The sequence below is a fragment of the Staurois parvus genome, unplaced genomic scaffold (genome assembly GCF_062004578.1).
Source record: "Staurois parvus isolate SC_StPar_1 unplaced genomic scaffold, SC_StPar_1.0 ptg000224l, whole genome shotgun sequence".
NCBI classification, from domain to species: Eukaryota; Metazoa; Chordata; class Amphibia; order Anura; family Ranidae; genus Staurois; species Staurois parvus.
In genome coordinates, this window is record NW_028318020.1 from 953,973 (window position 1) to 977,241 (window position 23,269).

At 47.7% G+C, this 23,269-nt stretch overlaps 2 protein-coding genes across 2 annotated transcripts in view; both read left to right on the forward strand.

Annotated features, from left to right (window-relative positions):
- The window catches only part of LOC149460606 (uncharacterized), a 345,151-nt gene that overhangs the window by 79,235 nt on the left and 242,647 nt on the right, over nt 1–23,269 (forward strand). The gene's annotated exons all lie outside the window — the stretch shown is intronic.
- LOC149460610 (uncharacterized) lies at nt 1,533–3,076 on the forward strand. Its single transcript, XM_089679439.1, has 2 exons — nt 1,533–1,611; nt 2,346–3,076. The coding sequence occupies exons 1-2, from the start codon at nt 1,533–1,535 to the stop codon at nt 3,074–3,076; spliced, it is 810 nt and encodes a 269-aa protein (XP_089535565.1).

Here is a 23,269-nt window from a genome sequence, read left to right on the forward strand (position 1 = left end):
TGTTGGCTGGTTTTTCGGAGGGTTTTCGTATCCCGTGTAGTTTGACTTCGATCCCCCCTTTAGCTCGTAACTTACGGTCAACGGTGCAGCATGCTGAGGTGGTTTCGGCGAAGTTGAGTAAGGAAGTGGGGTTGGGATGTATGGGCGGGCCGTTTTCTTGCGCTCCGTTTTCAGACCTGGTGGTTTCCCCCTTGGGGGTGGTGCCCAAGAAGGAGCCAAATTCGTTCAGGTTGATTCACCACCTGTCTTTCCCCAAAGGGGGTCGGTTAATGACGCCATCGATCCACAGTCCTGTTCGGTGTCTTACACATCGTTTGATGCGGCGGTTTTCTGGGTTCGTCGTTATGGGCGCGGTTCGCTTATGGCGAAGTCGGATATTGAGTCCGCATTTCGATTGTTTCCGGTACATCCGGATAGTTTTCGTTTTCTGGGGTGCCATTGGCAGGGCTTGTTTTACGTTGATAAGTGCCTTCCCATGGGGTGTTTGATTTCTTGCGCATTTTTTGAGCGGTTCAGTTTGTTCTTGGAGTGGGTGGTGCGGGATGTCTCCGGGATAAATTCGGTCATCCACTATTTGAATGATTTTCTTTGCGTGGGTCCGCCCGCTTCCAGGGTATGCGCGGTTTTGCTGGCCACATTGCAACACGTTGCTGATTGTTTCGGGATTCCATTGGCTTTGGACAAGACAGAGGGCCCGGCTTCGGTGATGACTTTTCTGGGCATCGTTTTGGACTCGGATGCCATGGAGTGCCGGCTGCCAGGGGACAAGCTGTTGGCCCTGCAAGGGGAAATTCGTGGGGTGCTGGGCAAGCGGAAAATTCAGCTACGGGCCTTACAGTCGTTGCTGGGTAAACTGAACTTCGCTTGTCGCATCCTGCCGATGGGGCGAGTATTTTGCCGACGGTTGGCGGCGGCGACGGCGGGAATTAATTCCCCTTTCCACTTTATTTGTTTAACTAGGGAACATCGGGAGGACTTGCGGATTTAGCATACCTTTTTGGATGACTTTAATGGAAGGGCGCTGTGGATGTCTGGACCAGTCAGTAATTTTGACTTGGAATTGTTCACGGATGCGGCGGCTTCCGGGGGTTATGGGGCCTTTTTTAGGGGACGGTGGAGTGCGGCTCCGTGGCCTTCTTCTTGGGTCGCGGCGGGTTTCCTTAGTCACCTGGTGCTGTTGGAACTGTTTCCGGTGGTATTGGCGGTTGAGGTTTGGGGTGAAAATTTTAGGAATCAGAAGGTTCGTTTTCATTGCGACAACTTGGGGGTGGTTCAGGTCATCAACCGGGTCTCGGCTTCCTCGCTTCGCCATTTAGTGTTGCGTTGCCTGCAGCTGAACGTTTTTCTCCATGCTGTGCATCTCCCTGGGGTTGAAAACATCTTCGCTGGTGCTTTGTCTCGTTTTCAGTGGGACAAATCCCGAGAGTTGGCGCCGGCGGCGGAGCGACATGGGGTTCCTTGTCCCGACTGGCTGTGGGAGATTGCCTTGGGGTCGTTGCAGGTTGGATACGAAGGTCGGTGAGTGAGGCGACATGGTCTGCATACTCGAAGGTCTGGTGGGAGTGGCGGGACTTGTTACAACAGGTCGACATAGATCCGTGGGGGCCGGAGGTAGGGGTGGCTGTGTTGTATTATTTGGCAAGGAACTTGGAATGGGGGGTGTCGGCTGCTGCAGTGGATCGGCGGTTGGCTGGCTTGGCCTTCCTCTTTAAGCTTCAAGGGTGTCGGGACTTCACAAAAGAATTTTGGGTACGACAGGCTCTTAGAGGTTACCGTAGGGCTTGTCGCAGTAAGGATTCTCGTCGTCCGGTGTCCTTCGAGTTGTTAGGATCGTTGTTTGAGCATCTGCGCTTTGTTTGCTTTTCCGACTTTGAGGTGTGCTTATTTCGGGCGGCCTTTGCGGTGGCCTTCTTTGGGGCATTGCGTATTGGGGAGCTTGTCAGTCCATCCAAATCCGTTCTTGGGGGGTTGTTGGGGGATGATGTCAAGGTCTCTAGTGACTGGGTGGAGGTGTTCGTTTGTCGGTCCAAGACGGACCAATTGGGTCGTGGTGCGCGGGTGCGGTTTTTTGCCCTTCCAACATCATTGGTGTGCCCGGTGCGGGCGGATCGTGAATTTTTGTCCCGTCGTCCGGTGGGGCGTGGCTCTTTTTTCATGCATGAAGATGGGTCCCCGTTAACTCGTTTTCAATTTGTGTCGGTTTTTCGACGATGTTTGAAGGTTGTGGGTTTGGATGCATCTTTGTATGCTTCTCACTCGTTTTGGATTGGGGCAGCTACTGAGGCCGCCCGGTGGGGTTTGTCGGATGCGGCGGTAAAACGTATTGGTAGATGGGATTCCCAGAGGTTTCGCTTGTACATTCGTCCGCATCTGTTGGGTGATTAAGGTTGGATCCCGGGTTGTTGTCCCTGGGTTGGGGGGAGTTTGTCCTGTCTCTGTGCCGTTTTGTTCTGGTGGTAGTTATTGTTCTTTTATTTCAGATGGAGCGGTGCGCCTGGTGTGGATCCTGGGGCACTCCTACGTTTTTTGGGGGGCCAGGCGGGCGGATGTGAGGCCTAATGGGCGGCAGTTGGGGTTGACTAGACAAGAGGCTTGCGTGCGATGGATAGGTGTGCCGGGGATGTTGTGGGGTCGTGTGGTGCCTGAAGTTCGGCGTTTTGCTAGTCTGGATAGGCCACCGGATGTTCTGGTATTGCATGCGGGGGGTAATGATTTGGGAGTTCGGTCCATGCGGGAATTGGTGAGGGATGTAAAGATGGACTTTCTGCTATTGCGGAAGGATTATCCGGAAATGGTGTTGGTATGGTCGGATATGGTAGCCCGCGCCTCTTGGCGTTTGGCGCGGTCGGTGGAGCGGCTCAATAAAGCGCGGATAAAGGTCAACAAGGAGGTGGGGCGCTTTTTCATTCGTAATGGGGGGTTGGTGGTCCGGCATTTGGAGTTGGAGGTAGATACCTGGCGGTATCTGCGGAATGATGGGGTACATCTCAATGCAGTTGGGACGGATTTGTGGTCTCTGGGTTTACAGAATGGTGTGCAGAGAGCAGTCCGTTTGTGGTGGGGCACGCATGGGTAAGGGCTTACCCAGCGTGTTGTGGCGGTTTGTTGGTCTTTGGAGGCGGGTATTATCTTGAAGGTACAGAGAATGGTGTGGGACCCATCGGTGGTATGGTGTGCCCGGGGAACATTCCAGTTAACCAAGGTTTAACTGGAATGTGGTGGTGCTGCACTGCGGACGGTAAGGTTGTCTCTGAACTGGTTGGTTGCGGCTGGAGGCCTGGTGGTATATGGGGTCCGCAGGTGCATTTCAGATAATTTGTGGATGGTGCCTTCGAAGACCAACAACAAATTGGTATGTTTTCTGTTATAAGGAATGGTTTGGTGTTTAAATTGTGTGGTTAATAAAAGGCCACGTTGGCCATTTTACTCCAAAATCGGTGTCATGTTTTTATTTAGGTAAGAGTTATTGGTAGGGGGATTTGGATGAACCGATCTATGGTGCACTAGTCATGTCTTTTCCCGATCTTACGAGGGAATATCACCTATATGACTGGTGGAGGACTAAACACCCTCCCCACAAACAATATTCTTTATTCTCCGGGGGTCATCGGGTCCACTCTGGACTGGATTGATTTGTCTCAGCTCTATGGATAAAGAATATCATCTCCTCTGAAATCATTTCCTTGGTCTGATCACACGGCCACATCATTGGATTTTCTGGTTCCCGATACGTCTAGTAGAACATGTTATTGTCGGCTTAACGACATTTTACTTCAACACCCGGAAATCCAATATGACTTGCAGGCTTCTTTGGAGGAATGGTGTAGACTGAACACTGGTACTGTGGACAGGGTGGACACGCTGTGGGGGGCACACAAGATGTTCTTTAGGGGTCCATGTATTTCTGTTGGAGCCCATCTTAAATGGGATAATAATCATCAGAAGTTTACTCTCCAGCGTGAACTTTCTAAAGCAGAAACTCATTTATTCTGTCAGAATTTCTATGAGAGAAATGATATTTTATCTTCTCTCCAACTAGAATTGTATTACACTGAAGAGGCCCAAATATCCAAAGTGACTTCCAGGTGTCAGTTCCAGCCGGATACAATCTCCTTCCCAATAGTCAGAGTTACATTGTTTGTTTTTGTTTTTTTGCAAACAAAGCTATTTTATGGAGCTCACCTAGAACAATGGATCTCTCCCAACATGAAGTCTAGGAGATTGTCCTCTGATTGTCATGTATATAGTATTTGACAAGTACAGAATTGAGGAAAGCAAGGACACCTCAGTGCAGGAACAATGGGATTCTGTCCTATCTCCTGCACCCGGGGCAAATGAACAACATGTACCAGCCTTCCCAGCCCCATCAATGTACACTGTGGAGGCATCTTGTATGTAGACTCTGGATTCAACAAACCAGCAGCCTGGCCATTCAGGAATGTACCATTGTTCAGCTCTGGGGGGGAACAAACATCTCTCATGGAAAGGAGCACTGGGGAGTCAACAGACCAATCTTTCATCTATACATATGTTTCCATCTATCCACATCACTCCATTCTTTTTCTGGACAAAACCATTATAAATATCAGCGACAGATTTACAAATCTAGGATTTTACAATGAGAACACAATGTCACAAGGGATCTGTTAGATTTCCAGAGTTATGAAAAAAATCCGAATTAAAGTTTGGATATTAAAAATTAATATTACAGGATCTATAAAAGATTTTATCCGGACACAAGATCCCATTGTAAGAAAGGAATTCTGAATATGAACAGTGACTGTTATGTGGGATCCCATTATATTCAGTGCGGGGAAATGTATCTGACTGTAGAAATAGTGTACGTGTGATGTCATATCTCCCACCAATCAGGAATGATAGAAATAGTGTGCGTGTGATGTCATATCTCCCACCAATCAGGAGTGATAGAAATAGTGTGCGTGTGATGTCATATCTCCCACCAATCAGGAGTGATAGAAATAGTGCGTGTGTGATGTCATATCTCCCACCAATCAGGAGTGATAGAAATAGTGTGCGTGTGATGTCATATCTCCCGCCAATCAGGAGTGATAGAAATAGTGTGCGTGTGATGTCATATCTCCCACCAATCAGGAGTGATAGAAATAGTGTACGTGTGATGTCATATCTCCCACCAATCAGGAGTGATAGAAATAGTGTACGTGTGATGTCATATCTCCACCAATCAGGAGTGATAGAAATAGTGTGCGTGTGATGTCATATCTCCACCAATCAGGAGTGATAGAAATAGTGTGCGTGTGATGTCATATCTCCCACCAATCAGGAGTGATAGAAATAGTGCGCGTGTGATGTCATATCTCCCACCAATCAGGAGTGATAGAAATAGTGTGCGTGTGATGTCATATCTCCCACCAATCAGGAGTGATAGAAATAGTGCGCGTGTGATGTCATATCTCCCACCAATCAGGAGTGATAGAAATAGTGTGCGTGTGATGTCATATCTCCCACCAATCAGGAGTGATAGAAATAGTGTGCGTGTGATGTCATATCTCCCACCAATCAGGAGTGATAGAAATAGTGTGTGTGTGATGTCATCTCTCCCGCCAATCAGGAGTGATAGAAATAGTGTGCGTGTGATGTCATATCTCCCACCAATCAGGAGTGATAGAAATAGTGTGTGTGATGTCATATATCCACCAATCAGGAGTGATAGAAATAGTGTACGTGTGATGTCATATCTCCCACCAATCAGGAGTGATAGAAATAGTGTACTTGTGATGTCATGTCTCCCACCAATCAGGAGTGATAGAAATAGTGTACGTGTGATGTCATATCTGCAACCAATCAGGAGTGATAGAAATAGTGTGCGTGTGATGTCATATCTCCCACCAATCAGGAGTGATAGAAATAGTGTGCGTGTGATGTCATATCTCCCACCAATCAGGAGTGATAGAAATAGTGTACTTGTGATGTCATATCTCCCACCAATCAGGGGTGATAGAAATAGTGCGTGTGTGATGTCATCTCTCCCACCAATCAGGAGTGATAGAAATAGTGTGCATGTGATGTCATATCTCCCGCCAATCAGGATAGAATTAGTGTATGTGTGATGTCATATCTCCCGCCAATCAGGATAGAATTAGTGTATGTGTGATGTCATATCTCCCACCAATCAGGAGTGATAGAAATAGCGTGCATGTGATGTCATATCCCCCACCAATCAGGAGTGATAGAAATAGTGTACGTGTGATGTCATATCTGCAACCAATCAGGAGTGATAGAAATAGTGTGTGCGTGTGATGTCATATCTCCCACCAATCAGGAGTGATAGAAATAGTGTACGTGTGATGTCATATCTCCACCAATCAGGAGTGATAGAAATAGTGCGTGTGTGATGTCATCTCTCCCACCAATCAGGAGTGATAGAATTCGTGTGCATGTGATGTCATATCTCCACCAATTGGGAGGGATAGAAATAGTGTGCGTGTGATGTCATATCTCCCACCAATCAGGAGTGATAGAAATAGTGTGCGTGTGATGTCATATCTCCCACCAATCAGGAGTGATAGAAATAGTGTGTGTGATGTCATATATCCACCAATGAGGAGTGATAGAAATAGTGTGCGTGTGATGTCATATCTCCCACCAATCAGGAGTGATAGAAATAGTGTACTTGTGATGTCATATCTCCCACCAATCAGGAGTGATAGAAATAGTGTACGTGTGATGTCATATCTGCAACCAATCAGGAGTGATAGAAATAGTGTGCGTGTGATGTCATATCTCCCACCAATCAGGAGTGATAGAAATAGTGTGCGTGTGATGTCATATCTCCCACCAATCAGGAGTGATAGAAATAGTGTGCGTGTGATGTCATATCTCCCACCAATCAGGAGTGATAGAAATAGTGTGCGTGTGATGTCATATCTCCCACCAATCAGGAGTGATAGAAATAGTGTGCGTGTGATGTCATATCTCCCACCAATCAGGAGTGATAGAAATAGTGTGTGTGATGTCATATATCCACCAATCAGGAGTGATAGAAATAGTGTGCGTGTGATGTCATATCTCCCACCAATCAGGAGTGATAGAAATAGTGTACTTGTGATGTCATATCTCCCACCAATCAGGAGTGATAGAAATAGTGTACGTGTGATGTCATATCTCCCACCAATCAGGAGTGATAGAAATAGTGTGTGTGTGTGATGTCATATCTGCAACCAATCAGGAGTGATAGAAATAGTGTGCGTGTGATGTCATATCTCCCACCAATCAGGAGTGATAGAAATAGTGTGCGTGTGATGTCATATCTCCCACCAATCAGGAGTGATAGAAATAGTGTGCGTGTGATGTCATATCTCCCACCAATCAGGAGTGATAGAAATAGTGTACTTGTGATGTCATATCTCCCACCAATCAGGGGTGATAGAAATAGTGTACGTGTGATGTCATATCTGCAACCAATCAGGAGTGATAGAAATAGTGTACGTGTGATGTCATATCTCCCGTCAATCAGGAGTGATAGAAATAGTGCGTGTGTGATGTCATCTCTCCCACCAATCAGGAGTGATAGAAATAGTGTGCATGTGATGTCATATCTCCCGCCAATCAGGATAGAATTAGTGTATGTGTGATGTCATATCCCCCACCAATCAGGAGTGATAGAAATAGTGTACGTGTGATGTCATATCTGCAACCAATCAGGAGTGATAGAAATAGTGTGTGCGTGTGATGTCATATCTCCCACCAATCAGGAGTGATAGAAATAGTGCGTGTGTGATGTCATCTCTCCCACCAATCAGGAGTGATAGAATTAGTGTGCATGTGATGTCATATCTCCACCAATTGGGAGGGATAGAAATAGTGTGCGTGTGATGTCATATCTCCCACCAATCAGGAGTGATAGAAATAGTGTGCGTGTGATGTCATATCTACAACCAATCAGGAGTGATAGAAATAGCATGTGTGTGTGATGTCATATCTCCCACCAATCAGGAGTGATAGAAATAGTGTGTGTGTGATGTCATATCTCCCACCAATCAGGAGTGATAGAAATAGCGTGCGTGTGATGTCATATCTCCCACCAATCAGGAGTGATAGAAATAGCGTGCGTGTGATGTCATATCTCCACCAATCAGGAGTGATAGAAATAGCGTGCGTGTGATGTCATCTCTCCCACCAATCAGGAGTGATAGAAATAGCGTGCGTGTGATGTCATATCTCCCACCAATCAGGAGTGATAGAAATAGCGTGCGTGTGATGTCATATCTCCCACCAATCAGGAGTGATAGAAATAGTGTGCGTGTGATGTCATATCTCCTGCCAATCAGGAGTGATAGAAATAGCATGCGTGTGATGTCATATCTACAACCAATCGGGAGTGATAGAAATAGCGTGCGTGTGATGTCATATCTCCCGCCAATCAGGAGCGATAGAAATAGCGTGCGTGTGTGATGTCATATCTCCCACCAATCAGGAGTGATAGAAATAGTGTACGTGTGATGTCATATCTCCCACCAATCAGGAGTGATAGAAATAGTGTGCGTGTGATGTCATATCTCCACCAATCAGGAGTGATAGAAATAGTGTGTGTGTGATGTCATATCTCCCGCCAATCAGGAGCGATAGAAATAGCGTGAGTGTGATGTCATATCTCCCACCAATCAGGAGTGATAGAAATAGCGTGCGTGTGATGTCATATCTCCCACCAATCAGGAGTGATAGAAATAGTGTGTGTGTGATGTCATATCTCCCACCAATCAGGAGTGATAGAAATAGTGTACGTGTGATGTCATATCTCCCACCAATCAGGAGTGATAGAAATAGTGTACGTGTGATGTCATATCTCCAACAATCAGGAGTGATAGAAATAGTACGTGTGTGATGTCATCTCTACCACCAATCAGGAGTGATAGAAATAGTGTACTTGTGATGTCATATCTCCAACCAATCAGGAGTGATAGAAATAGTGTGCGTGTGATGTCATATCTCCCACCAATCAGGAGTGATAGAATTAGTGTGCATGTGATGTCATATCTCCACCAATTGGGAGGGATAGAAATAGTGTACGTGTGATGTCATATCTCCCACCAATCAGGAGTGATAGAAATAGCGTGCGTGTGATGTCATATCTACAACCAATCAGGAGTGATAGAAATAGCATGTGTGTGTGTGATGTCATATCTCCCACCAATCAGGAGTGATAGAAATAGCGTGCGTGTGATGTCATATCTCCACCAATCAGGAGTGATAGAAATAGCGTGCGTGTGATGTCATATCCCCCACCAATCAGGAGTGATAGAAATAGTGTGCGTGTGATGTCATATCCCCCACCAATCAGGAGTGATAGAAATAGTGTACGTGTGATGTCATATCTGCAACCAATCAGGAGTGATAGAAATAGTGTGTGCGTGTGATGTCATATCTCCCACCAATCAGGAGTGATAGAAATAGTGCGTGTGTGATGTCATCTCTCCCACCAATCAGGAGTGATAGAATTAGTGTGCATGTGATGTCATATCTCCACCAATTGGGAGGGATAGAAATAGTGTGCGTGTGATGTCATATCTCCCACCAATCAGGAGTGATAGAAATAGTGTGCGTGTGATGTCATATCTACAACCAATCAGGAGTGATAGAAATAGCATGTGTGTGTGATGTCATATCTCCCACCAATCAGGAGTGATAGAAATAGTGTACTTGTGATGTCATATCTCCCACCAATCAGGAGTGATAGAAATAGTGTACGTGTGATGTCATATCTGCAACCAATCAGGAGTGATAGAAATAGTGTGCGTGTGATGTCATATCTCCCACCAATCAGGAGTGATAGAAATAGTGTGCGTGTGATGTCATATCTCCCACCAATCAGGAGTGATAGAAATAGTGTGCGTGTGATGTCATATCTCCCACCAATCAGGAGTGATAGAAATAGTGTGCGTGTGATGTCATATCTCCCACCAATCAGGAGTGATAGAAATAGTGTGCGTGTGATGTCATATCTCCCACCAATCAGGAGTGATAGAAATAGTGTGTGTGATGTCATATATCCACCAATCAGGAGTGATAGAAATAGTGTGCGTGTGATGTCATATCTCCCACCAATCAGGAGTGATAGAAATAGTGTACTTGTGATGTCATATCTCCCACCAATCAGGAGTGATAGAAATAGTGTACGTGTGATGTCATATCTCCCACCAATCAGGAGTGATAGAAATAGTGTGTGTGTGTGATGTCATATCTGCAACCAATCAGGAGTGATAGAAATAGTGTGCGTGTGATGTCATATCTCCCACCAATCAGGAGTGATAGAAATAGTGTGCGTGTGATGTCATATCTCCCACCAATCAGGAGTGATAGAAATAGTGTGCGTGTGATGTCATATCTCCCACCAATCAGGAGTGATAGAAATAGTGTGCGTGTGATGTCATATCTCCCACCAATCAGGAGTGATAGAAATAGTGTACTTGTGATGTCATATCTCCCACCAATCAGGGGTGATAGAAATAGTGTACGTGTGATGTCATATCTGCAACCAATCAGGAGTGATAGAAATAGTGTACGTGTGATGTCATATCTCCCGTCAATCAGGAGTGATAGAAATAGTGCGTGTGTGATGTCATCTCTCCCACCAATCAGGAGTGATAGAAATAGTGTGCATGTGATGTCATATCTCCCGCCAATCAGGATAGAATTAGTGTATGTGTGATGTCATATCTCCCACCAATCAGGAGTGATAGAAATAGTGTGCGTGTGATGTCATATCCCCCACCAATCAGGAGTGATAGAAATAGTGTACGTGTGATGTCATATCTGCAACCAATCAGGAGTGATAGAAATAGTGTGTGCGTGTGATGTCATATCTCCCACCAATCAGGAGTGATAGAAATAGTGCGTGTGTGATGTCATCTCTCCCACCAATCAGGAGTGATAGAATTAGTGTGCATGTGATGTCATATCTCCACCAATTGGGAGGGATAGAAATAGTGTGCGTGTGATGTCATATCTCCCACCAATCAGGAGTGATAGAAATAGTGTGCGTGTGATGTCATATCTACAACCAATCAGGAGTGATAGAAATAGCATGTGTGTGTGATGTCATATCTCCCACCAATCAGGAGTGATAGAAATAGTGTGTGTGTGATGTCATATCTCCCACCAATCAGGAGTGATAGAAATAGCGTGCGTGTGATGTCATATCTCCCACCAATCAGGAGTGATAGAAATAGCGTGCGTGTGATGTCATATCTCCACCAATCAGGAGTGATAGAAATAGCGTGCGTGTGATGTCATCTCTCCCACCAATCAGGAGTGATAGAAATAGCGTGCGTGTGATGTCATATCTCCCACCAATCAGGAGTGATAGAAATAGCGTGCGTGTGATGTCATATCTCCCACCAATCAGGAGTGATAGAAATAGTGTGCGTGTGATGTCATATCTCCTGCCAATCAGGAGTGATAGAAATAGCATGCGTGTGATGTCATATCTACAACCAATCGGGAGTGATAGAAATAGCGTGCGTGTGATGTCATATCTCCCGCCAATCAGGAGCGATAGAAATAGCGTGCGTGTGATGTCATATCTACAACCAATCAGGAGTGCTAGAAATAGCATGTGTGTGTGATATCATATCTCCCACCAATCAGGAGTGATAGAAATAGCATGTGTGTGTGTGATGTCATATCTCCCACCAATCAGGAGTGATAGAAATAGCGTGCGTGTGATGTCATCTCTCCCACCAATCAGGAGTGATAGAAATAGCGTGCGTGTGATGTCATATCTCCCACCAATCAGGAGTGATAGAAATAGTGTACGTGTGATGTCATATCTCCCACCAATCAGGAGTGATAGAAATAGTGTGCGTGTGATGTCATATCTCCTGCCAATCAGGAGTGATAGAAATAGCATGCGTGTGATGTCATATCTACAACCAATCAGGAGTGATAGAAATAGTGTACGTGTGATGTCATATCTCCCACCAATCAGGAGTGATAGAAATAGCGTGCGTGTGATGTCATATCTACAACCAATCAGGAGTGCTAGAAATAGCATGTGTGTGTGATATCATATCTCCCACCAATCAGGAGTGATAGAAATAGCATGTGTGTGTGTGATGTCATATCTCCCACCAATCAGGAGTGATAGAAATAGCGTGCGTGTGATGTCATCTCTCCCACCAATCAGGAGTGATAGAAATAGCGTGCGTGTGATGTCATATCTCCCACCAATCAGGAGTGATAGAAATAGCGTGCGTGTGATGTCATATCTCCCACCAATCAGGAGTGATAGAAATAGTGTGCGTGTGATGTCATATCTCCTGCCAATCAGGAGTGATAGAAATAGCATGCGTGTGATGTCATATCTACAACCAATCGGGAGTGATAGAAATAGCGTGCGTGTGATGTCATATCTCCCGCCAATCAGGAGCGATAGAAATAGCGTGCGTGTGTGATGTCATATCTCCCACCAATCAGGAGTGATAGAAATAGTGTACGTGTGATGTCATATCTCCCACCAATCAGGAGTGATAGAAATAGTGTGCGTGTGATGTCATATCTCCACCAATCAGGAGTGATAGAAATAGTGTGTGTGTGATGTCATATCTCCCGCCAATCAGGAGCGATAGAAATAGCGTGAGTGTGATGTCATATCTCCCACCAATCAGGAGTGATAGAAATAGCGTGCGTGTGATGTCATATCTCCCACCAATCAGGAGTGATAGAAATAGTGTGTGTGTGATGTCATATCTCCCACCAATCAGGAGTGATAGAAATAGTGTACGTGTGATGTCATATCTCCACCAATCAGGAGTGATAGAAATAGTACGTGTGTGATGTCATCTCTACCACCAATCAGGAGTGATAGAAATAGTGTACTTGTGATGTCATATCTCCAACCAATCAGGAGTGATAGAAATAGTGTGCGTGTGATGTCATATCTCCCACCAATCAGGAGTGATAGAATTAGTGTGCATGTGATGTCATATCTCCACCAATTGGGAGGGATAGAAATAGTGTACGTGTGATGTCATATCTCCCACCAATCAGGAGTGATAGAAATAGCATGCGTGTGATGTCATATCTACAACCAATCAGGAGTGATAGAAATAGCATGTGTGTGTGATATCATATCTCCCACCAATCAGGAGTGATAGAAATAGCATGTGTGTGTGTGATGTCATATCTCCCACCAATCAGGAGTGATAGAAATAGCGTGCGTGTGATGTCATATCTCCACCAATCAGGAGTGATAGAAATAGCGTGCGTGTGATGTCATATCTCCACCAATCAGGAGTGATAGAAATAGCATGCGTGTGATGTCATATCTACAACCAATCGGGAGTGATAGAAATAGCGTGCGTGTGATGTCATATCTCCCGCCAATCAGGAGCGATAGAAATAGCGTGCGTGTGTGATGTCATATCTCCCACCAATCAGGAGTGATAGAAATAGTGTACGTGTGATGTCATATCTCCACCAATCAGGAGTGATAGAAATAGTGTGCATGTGATGTCATATCTCCCGCCAATCAGGAGCGATAGAAATAGCGTGAGTGTGATGTCATATCTCCACCAATCAGGAGTGATAGAAATAGTGTGCGTGTGATGTCATATCTCCCACCAATCAGGAGTGATAGAAATAGTGTACGTGTGATGTCATATCTCCACCAATCAGGAGTGATAGAAATAGTGTGTGTGTGATGTCATATCTCCCGCCAATCAGGAGCAATAGAAATAGTGTGTGTGTGATGTCATCTCTCCCACCAATCAGGAGTGGTAGAAATAGTGTGTGTGTGATGTCATCTCTCCCGCCAATCAGGAGTGATAGAAATAGTGTGCATGTGATGTCATATCTCCCGCCGATCAGGAGTGATATAAATAGTGTGTGTGATGTCATATCTCCCACCAATCAGGAGCGATAGAAATAGCGTGAGTGTGATGTCATATCTCCCACCAATCAGGAGCGATAGAAATAGTGTGTGTGTGATGTCATATCTCCACCAATCAGGAGTGATAGAAATAGTGTGTGTGTGATGTCATATCTCCACCAATCAGGAGTGATAAAAATAGTGTGTGTGTGATGTCATATCTCCCGCCAATCAGGAGCAATAGAAATAGTGTGTGTGTGATGTCATCTCTCCCACCAATCAGGAGTGGTAGAAATAGTGTGTGTGTGATGTCATCTCTCCCGCCAATCAGGAGTGATAGAAATAGTGTGTGTGTGATGTCATATCTCCCGCCAATCAGGATAGAATTAGTGTATGTGTGATGTCATATCTCCCGCCAATCAGGATAGAATTAGTGTATGTGTGATGTCATATCTCCCACCAATCAGGAGTGATAGAAATAGCGTGCATGTGATGTCATATCTCCCACCAATCAGGAGTGATAGAAATAGTGTACGTGTGATGTCATATCTCCCACCAATCAGGAGTGATAGAAATAGTGTACGTGTGATGTCATATCTCCCACCAATCAGGAGTGATAGAAATAGTGTACGTGTGATGTCATATCTCCCACCAATCAGGAGTGATAGAAATAGTGTGCGTGTGATGTCATCTCTCCCACCAATCAGGAGTGATAGAATTAGTGTGCATGTGATGTCATATCTCCACCAATTGGGAGGGATAGAAATAGCGTGCGTGTGATGTCATATCTCCACCAATCAGGAGTGATAGAAATAGCGTGCGTGTGATGTCATCTCTCCCACCAATCAGGAGTGATAGAAATAGCGTGCGTGTGATGTCATATCTCCCACCAATCAGGAGTGATAGAAATAGCGTGCGTGTGATGTCATATCTCCCACCAATCAGGAGTGATAGAAATAGTGTGCGTGTGATGTCATATCTCCTGCCAATCAGGAGTGATAGAAATAGCATGCGTGTGATGTCATATCTACAACCAATCGGGAGTGATAGAAATAGCGTGCGTGTGATGTCATATCTCCCGCCAATCAGGAGCGATAGAAATAGCGTGCGTGTGTGATGTCATATCTCCCACCAATCAGGAGTGATAGAAATAGTGTACGTGTGATGTCATATCTCCCACCAATCAGGAGTGATAGAAATGGTGTGTGTGTGATGTCATATCTCCCACCAATCAGGAGTGATAGAAATAGTGTGTGTGTGATGTCATATCTCCCACCAATCAGGAGTGATAGAAATAGTGTGTGTGATGTCATATCTCCACCAATCAGGAGTGATAGAAATAGTGTGCATGTGATGTCATATCTCCCGCCAATCAGGAGCGATAGAAATAGCGTGAGTGTGATGTCATATCTCCACCAATCAGGAGTGATAGAAATAGTGTGCGTGTGATGTCATATCTCCCACCAATCAGGAGTGATAGAAAAAGCGTGCGTGTGATGTCATATCTCCCACCAATCAGGAGTGATAGAAATAGTGTGCGTGTGATGTCATATCTCCACCAATCAGGAGTGATAGAAATAGTGTGCATGTGATGTCATATCTCCCGCCGATCAGGAGCGATAGAAATAGCGTGTGTGATGTCATATCTCCCACCAATCAGGAGCGATAGAAATAGCGTGAGTGTGATGTCATATCTCCACCAATCAGGAGTGATAGAAATAGTGTGTGTGTGATGTCATATCTCCACCAATCAGGAGTGATAAAAATAGTGTGTGTGTGATGTCATATCTCCACAAATCAGGAGTGATAGAAATAGTGTGCGTGTGATGTCATATCTCCCACCAATCAGGAGTGATAGAAATAGTGTGCGTGTGATGTCATCTCTCCCGCCAATCAGGAGTGATAGAAATAGTGTGCGTGTGATGTCATATCTCCCGCCAATCAGGAGCGATAGAAATAGCGTGTGTGTGTGATGTCATATCTCCCACCAATCAGGAGCAATAGAAATAGTGTGTGTGTGATGTCATCTCTCCCACCAATCAGGAGTGGTAGAAATAGTGTGTGTGTGATGTCATCTCTCCCGCCAATCAGGAGTGATAGAAATAGTGTGTGTGTGATGTCATATCTCCCACCAATCAGGAGCGATAGAAATAGTATGTGTGTGTGATGTCATATCTCCCACCAATCAGGAGTGATAGAAATAGTGTGTGTGTGATGTCATATCTCCCACCAATCAGGAGTGATAGAAATAGCGTGCGTGTGATGTCATATCTCCACCAATCAGGAGTGACAGAAATTTTGTGTGTGTGATGTCATCTCTCCCGCCAATCAGGAGTGATAGAAATAGTGTGCGTGTGATGTCAACTCTCCCGCCAATCAGGAGTGATAGAAATAGTGTGTGTGTGATGTCATATGTCCACCAATCAGGAGTGATAGAAATAGTGTGCGTGTGATGTCATATCTCCACCAATCAGGAGTGATAGAAATAGTGTGCGTGTGATGTCATATCTCCCACCAATCAGGAGTGATAGAAATAGTGTGCGTGTGATGTCATATCTCCCGCCAATCAGGAGTGATAGAAATAGTGTGTGTGGCTGTCAGTCACCGGATCCCGGCCAGTAATTACCCGCCGGCACCCAGTGATTACCGAGTATCTCTGATGGGGAGGAGGACTGTTTTGTTTACTAACAATCTTCCTCCCTGTCAGCTCGGGCACACTGCACAGCACAGCCATCCAGAACAGTGCGCTTACAATGATGCACCCCCGCCCCCTAGTAAAACACTCCCAGCACACAGTTAACCCTTTGATCACCCCTCATGTTAACCCCTTCCTGCCCAGTGCTATTAGTACAGAGTCAGTGCTTTTAACTGTATTGGTGTCCCTGGGGATGTCAGTGACACCAAGTCAGCCCCCCCAGTGTCAGAATGTCTGCCACAGTCTCGCAGTCCCTATTGTAAATAAATAATATATTTCATAACCCGTAGTCCATATGTCCACTGATCTAATCTGTGTTTTTAAAGGATTGTGGTTGGCTCTAAATTACTCAGAATTATTAATTAAGTCAGATAAATTATTTTATAAATTATTATTATATTTGCAAGCACCTTTAGCTGACTTTATTTGCCCAGGCATTACCTGGCAGAACATACTATTTTTGGAGGCACTACTGGATGAATTATTAATAATTCTTCAAAAGCACAACACCCCCCATGGTTCCTCTCTTAGTAACACCACATTGCCCCCCCATGCTTCTTCCCTCCTCCCTTTTTAGTGACACCACATTGCCCCCCATAGATCATGTCTCCTCACCTCTGAGTGACTCCACATTGCCCCACTTGTTTCCTGTCTCCTCACCTCTGAGTGACTCCACATTGCCCCCCATGGTTCCTCTCTCCTCACCTCTAAGTGACACCACATTGCCCCACATGGTTCCTCTCTCCTCACCTCTGAGTGACTCCACATTGCCCCCATAGTTCCTCTCTCCTCACCTCTGAGGGATTCCACATTGCCCCACATAGTTCCTGTCTCCTCACCTCTGAGTGACTCCACATTGCCCCACATGGTTCCTGTGTCCTCACCTCTGAGTGACACCACATTGCCCCCATGGTTCCTGTCTCCTCACCTCTGAGTGACTCCACATTGCCCCCATGGTTCCTGTCTCCTCACCTCTGAGTGACTCCACATTGTCCCCATGGTTCCTGTGTCCTCACCTCTGAGTGACTCCACATTGCCCCCATGGTTCCTGTGTCCTCACCTCTGAGTGACACCACATTGCCCCCATGGTTCCTGTCTCCTCACCTCTGAGTGACTCCACATTGCCCCCATGGTTCCTGTCTCCTCACCTCTGAGTGACTCCACATTGCCCCCATGGTTCCTGTCTCCTCACCTCTGAGTGACTTCACATTGCCCCCATGGTTCCCGTCTCCTCACCTCTGAGTGACTCCACATTGCCCCACATGGTTCCTCTCTCCTCACCTCTGAGTGACTCCACATTGCCCCACATGGTTCCTCTCTCCTCACCTCTGAGTGACTCCACATTGCCCCCATGGTTCCCCTCTCCTCACCTCTGAGTGACTCCACATTGCCCCCATGGTTCCCGTCTCCTCACCTCTGAGTGACTCCACATTGCCCCCATGGTTCCCGTCTCCTCACCTCTGAGTGACTCCACATTGCCCCAATGGTTCCCGTCTCCTCACCTCTGAGTGACTCCACATTGCCCCAATGGTTCCCGTCTCCTCACCTCTGAGTGACTCCACATTGCCCCCATGGTTCCCGTCTCCTCACCTCTGAGTGACTCCACATTGCCCCCATGGTTCCCGTCTTCTCACCTCTGAGTGACTCCACATTGCCCCCATGGTTCCTGTCTCCTCACCTCTGAGTGACTCCACATTGCCCCCATGGTTCCGGTCTCCTCACCTCTGAGTGACTCCACATTGCCCCCCATGGTTCCTCTCTCCTCACCTCTGCGTGACTCCACATTGCCCCCATGGTTCCTGTGTCCTCACCTCTGAGTGACACCACATTGCCCCCATGGTTCCTCTCTCCTCACCTCTGAGTGACTCCACATTGCCCCACATAGTTCCCGTCTCCTCGCCTCTGAGTGACTCCACATTGCCCCACATGGTTCCCGTCTCCTCACCTCTGAGTGACTCCACATTGCCCCACATGGTTCCTCTCTCCTCACCTCTGAGTGACTCCACATTGCCCCCCATGGTTCCTGTCTCCTCACCTCTGAATGACTCCATATTGCCCCACATGGTTCCTCTCTCCTCACCTCTGAATGACTCCACATTGCCCCACATGGTTCCTCTCTCCTCACCTCTGAATGACTCCACATTGCCCCACATGGTTCCTGTCTCCTCGCCTCTGAGTGACTCCACATTGCCCCACATGGTTCCTGTCTCCTCGCCTCTGAGTGACTCCACATTGCCCCACTTGGTTCCTGTCTCCTCGCCTCTGAGTGACTCCACATTGCCCCACATGGTTCCTCTCTCCTCACCTCTGAGTGACTCCACATTGCCCCCATGGTTCCCGTCTCCTCACCTCTCAGTGACTCCACATTGCCTCCCATGGTTCCCGTCTCCTCACCTCTCAGTGACTCCACATTGCCCCCATGGTTCCCGTCTCCTCACCTCTCAGTGACTCCACATTGCCCCCATGGTTCCCGTCTCCTCACCTCTGAGTGACTCCACATTGCCCCCATGGTTCCTGTCTCCTCACCTCTGAGTGACTTCACATTGCCCCCATGGTTCCCGTCTCCTCACCTCTGAGTGACTCCACATTGCCCCACATGGTTCCTCTCTCCTCACCTCTGAGTGACTCCACATTGCCCCACATGGTTCCTCTCTCCTCACCTCTGAGTGACTCCACATTGCCCCCATGGTTCCCCTCTCCTCACCTCTGAGTGACTCCACATTGCCCCCATGGTTCCCGTCTCCTCACCTCTGAGTGACTCCACATTGCCCCCATGGTTCCCGTCTCCTCACCTCTGAGTGACTCCACATTGCCCCAATGGTTCCCGTCTCCTCACCTCTGAGTGACTCCACATTGCCCCAATGGTTCCCGTCTCCTCACCTCTGAGTGACTCCACATTGCCCCCATGGTTCCCGTCTCCTCACCTCTGAGTGACTCCACATTGCCCCCATGGTTCCCGTCTTCTCACCTCTGAGTGACTCCACATTGCCCCCATGGTTCCTGTCTCCTCACCTCTGAGTGACTCCACATTGCCCCCATGGTTCCGGTCTCCTCACCTCTGAGTGACTCCACATTGCCCCCCATGGTTCCTCTCTCCTCACCTCTGCGTGACTCCACATTGCCCCCATGGTTCCTGTGTCCTCACCTCTGAGTGACACCACATTGCCCCCATGGTTCCTCTCTCCTCACCTCTGAGTGACTCCACATTGCCCCACATAGTTCCCGTCTCCTCGCCTCTGAGTGACTCCACATTGCCCCACATGGTTCCCGTCTCCTCACCTCTGAGTGACTCCACATTGCCCCACATGGTTCCTCTCTCCTCACCTCTGAGTGACTCCACATTGCCCCCCATGGTTCCTGTCTCCTCACCTCTGAATGACTCCATATTGCCCCACATGGTTCCTCTCTCCTCACCTCTGAATGACTCCACATTGCCCCACATGGTTCCTCTCTCCTCACCTCTGAATGACTCCACATTGCCCCACATGGTTCCTGTCTCCTCGCCTCTGAGTGACTCCACATTGCCCCACATGGTTCCTGTCTCCTCGCCTCTGAGTGACTCCACATTGCCCCACTTGGTTCCTGTCTCCTCGCCTCTGAGTGACTCCACATTGCCCCACATGGTTCCTCTCTCCTCACCTCTGAGTGACTCCACATTGCCCCCATGGTTCCCGTCTCCTCACCTCTCAGTGACTCCACATTGCCTCCCATGGTTCCCGTCTCCTCACCTCTCAGTGACTCCACATTGCCCCCATGGTTCCCGTCTCCTCACCTCTCAGTGACTCCACATTGCCCCCATGGTTCCCGTCTCCTCACCTCTGAGTGACTCCACATTGCCCCCATGGTTCCCGTCTCCTCACCTCTGAGTGACTCCAGATTGCCCCACATGGTTCCCGTCTCCTCACCTCTGAATTACTCCACATTGCCCCCATGGTTCCTTTCTCCTCACCTCTGAGTGACTCCACATTGCCCCACATGATTCCCGTCTCCTCACCTCTGTGTGACTCCACATTGCCCCACATGGTTCCTCTCTCCTCACCTCTGAGTGACTCCACATTGCCCCCATGGTTCCCTTCTCCTCACCTCTCAGTGACTCCACATTGCCCCCCATGGTTCCCGTCTCCTCACCTCTCAGTGACTCCACATTGCCCCCATGGTTCCCATCTCCTCACCTCTCAGTGACTCCACATTGCCCCCATGGTTCCCATCTCCTCGCCTCTGAGTGACTCCACATTGCCCCCCATGGTTCCTGTCTCCTCGCCTCTGAGTGACTCCACATTGCCCCACATGGTTCCTCTCTCCTCACCTCTGAGTGACTCCACATTGCCCCCATGGTTCCCGTCTCCTCACCTCTCAGTGACTCCACATTGCCCCCCATGGTTCCCGTCTCCTCACCTCTCAGTGACTCCACATTGCCCCCATGGTTCCCGTCTCCTCACCTCTCAGTGACTCCACATTGCCCCCATGGTTCCCGTCTCCTCACCTCTGAGTGACTCCACATTGCCCCCATGGTTCCCATCTCCTCACCTCTGAGTGACTCCACATTGCCCCACATGGTTCCCGTCTCCTCACCTCTGAGTGACTCCACATTGCCCCCCATGGTTTCTCTCTCCTCACCTCTGAGTGACTCCACATTGCCCCCCATGGTTTCTCTCTCCTCACCTCTGAGTGACTCCACATTGCCCCACATGGTTCCTCTCTCCTCACCTCTGAGTGACTCCACATTGCCCCCCATGGTTCTCCTCTCTCACTACAATAGCTGTTGTCACCCTAGTAGTCTCCCTCTATGGCTCCTCACATCCTGACCTCCCCAGACATTTCTCCTTCAGCTTCTTGTCTGTCTCTGGCTGCAGCTCCATGTAAGAGCAGGAGGGGGATCCTCAGTTCAGGAAAAGAGGGGGAGGGGTGATCTCAGTGGAAAGAGTGTCTTGAGTGGGGGACACCCCGTCAACACTAGGGGAGAGGAGTGTACTCAGAAGGGGAGGGGTGTCCTCAGTGCAGGAAAGGAGGGGTGTCTTCAGAGGAGGAAAAGAGGGGAAGGGGTGTCTTTAGTGGGGGAGGGATGCGTCCTATCACTTTTTACACTACACTTTTTTTTGTGAATGGGTAGCAGTACCATATACCGCCTACTCATTCACATAGGAGGGGGCCGGGATCTTGGGGCCCCCTTGTTAAAGGGGGATTCCAATAAGCCCCCCAGGCTACAGACCCCCACAACCACAGGCTACGGATGTCAATATGTGGACAAGGTGCTTTGGGGGGCTCCTGGCCCAAGACACCCCTCCATGCTGAGGGCATGTATCCTGGTATGGTTCAGGAAGGGGGATGCTCACCACCCCTTTCCTGACCTGCCAGGCTGCATACTCAGATAAGGGTCTGGTATGGATTTTGGGGGGACCCCCATGCCATTTTTAACCAATAGCCATCTGGCCAATAGCTGTTTGGTGGCCAGGAAAAGGCTGTAGATTTCCAGGTGGAAGCCATATGGCGTCCTCCCACACATGCACAGTTTTCGCACTTGCAGAGCGCACAGTGGAGCTATCTGTCACTGGCCATGTACCTCAAACATGGCCGACTACAGATCTGTGTACCAGCCCCAGTTGCTGGTACCATGTGACCTGCTGTGACCAATCACAGCACTTCACATGACAGTTGTATACAATGGATGGCTTCATTCATGCCATTCATTGTATACTAGTGTCTAGCTGTGAATGGTCACGGCAGGTCACATGCACATGTCAAGTGATTAGCTGTGGCCAAATCACAGCTAAGCACAAAAAAAAACCCTGAATGAATCGATGTCATTCAGGTAAATGCTTGCTTATAGCGAAGTAATTCTTTGCTATAAACAAATTGTGTAAAAACAAAATACTGATCACTTCCCCAAAGTAGTACAATGTTACTATGCTAACATTATACTTAGAGATGAGCGAATTATTCAAAAATTTGATTCATCCCATAGTCCTGCCGACTCACGAATAGCGTGGCCTCCTCAAAGGGCCTGAGCAAGCGGCAGGTGTCACGCATGAGCTGCCAATGGCTGACATCGAAGTTACACAGGGGAGTACCTTTATCCGCTTGTAACATCAGGAAATCGGTGATGGCCTTTCGCTGTTCGTAAAGGCGGTCTAACATGTGTAGGGTTGAATTCCACCTTGTTGCAACGTCGCAGATCAGGCGATGCTGTGGAATTCCGTTCTGCCGCTGCAGCTCAAGGAGGGTGTGCTTTGCGGTGTAGGAATGGCTGAAATGCATGCAAAGTTTACGTGACATTTTAAGGATGTCTTGCAGTGGGATGGTGGATTTTAGGAACCGCTTGACAACCAGATTGAACACGTGAGCCATGCATGGCGCATGGCAAAACCTTCCTTGACGCAGAGCAGACACCATGTTCTTTCCGTTGTCGGTCGACATGGTTCCGATTTTCAGTTTGCGCGGAGACAGCCATCTGTCGATTTCTCTGTTCATTACACTCAGAAGTTCCTCCCCTGTGTGACTACGTTCGCCAAGGCATACCAGGTGCAGCACAGCGTGACACCGTTGCGCCCTGCACATGTGATATGCCGGTCGGGTAATGGGACTTGGCACGGGGGTGGCGGCTGAGGACACGGCGGAAGAAGAGGTGGTAGAGGCGGACATCTTTGCTGGACCAAGGACGTGCAAACGTGGAGGCAAAAGCATCGTGACCTGTCCAAGTTGCTGGTGCGGCTGTGCCGGCACCACGTTCA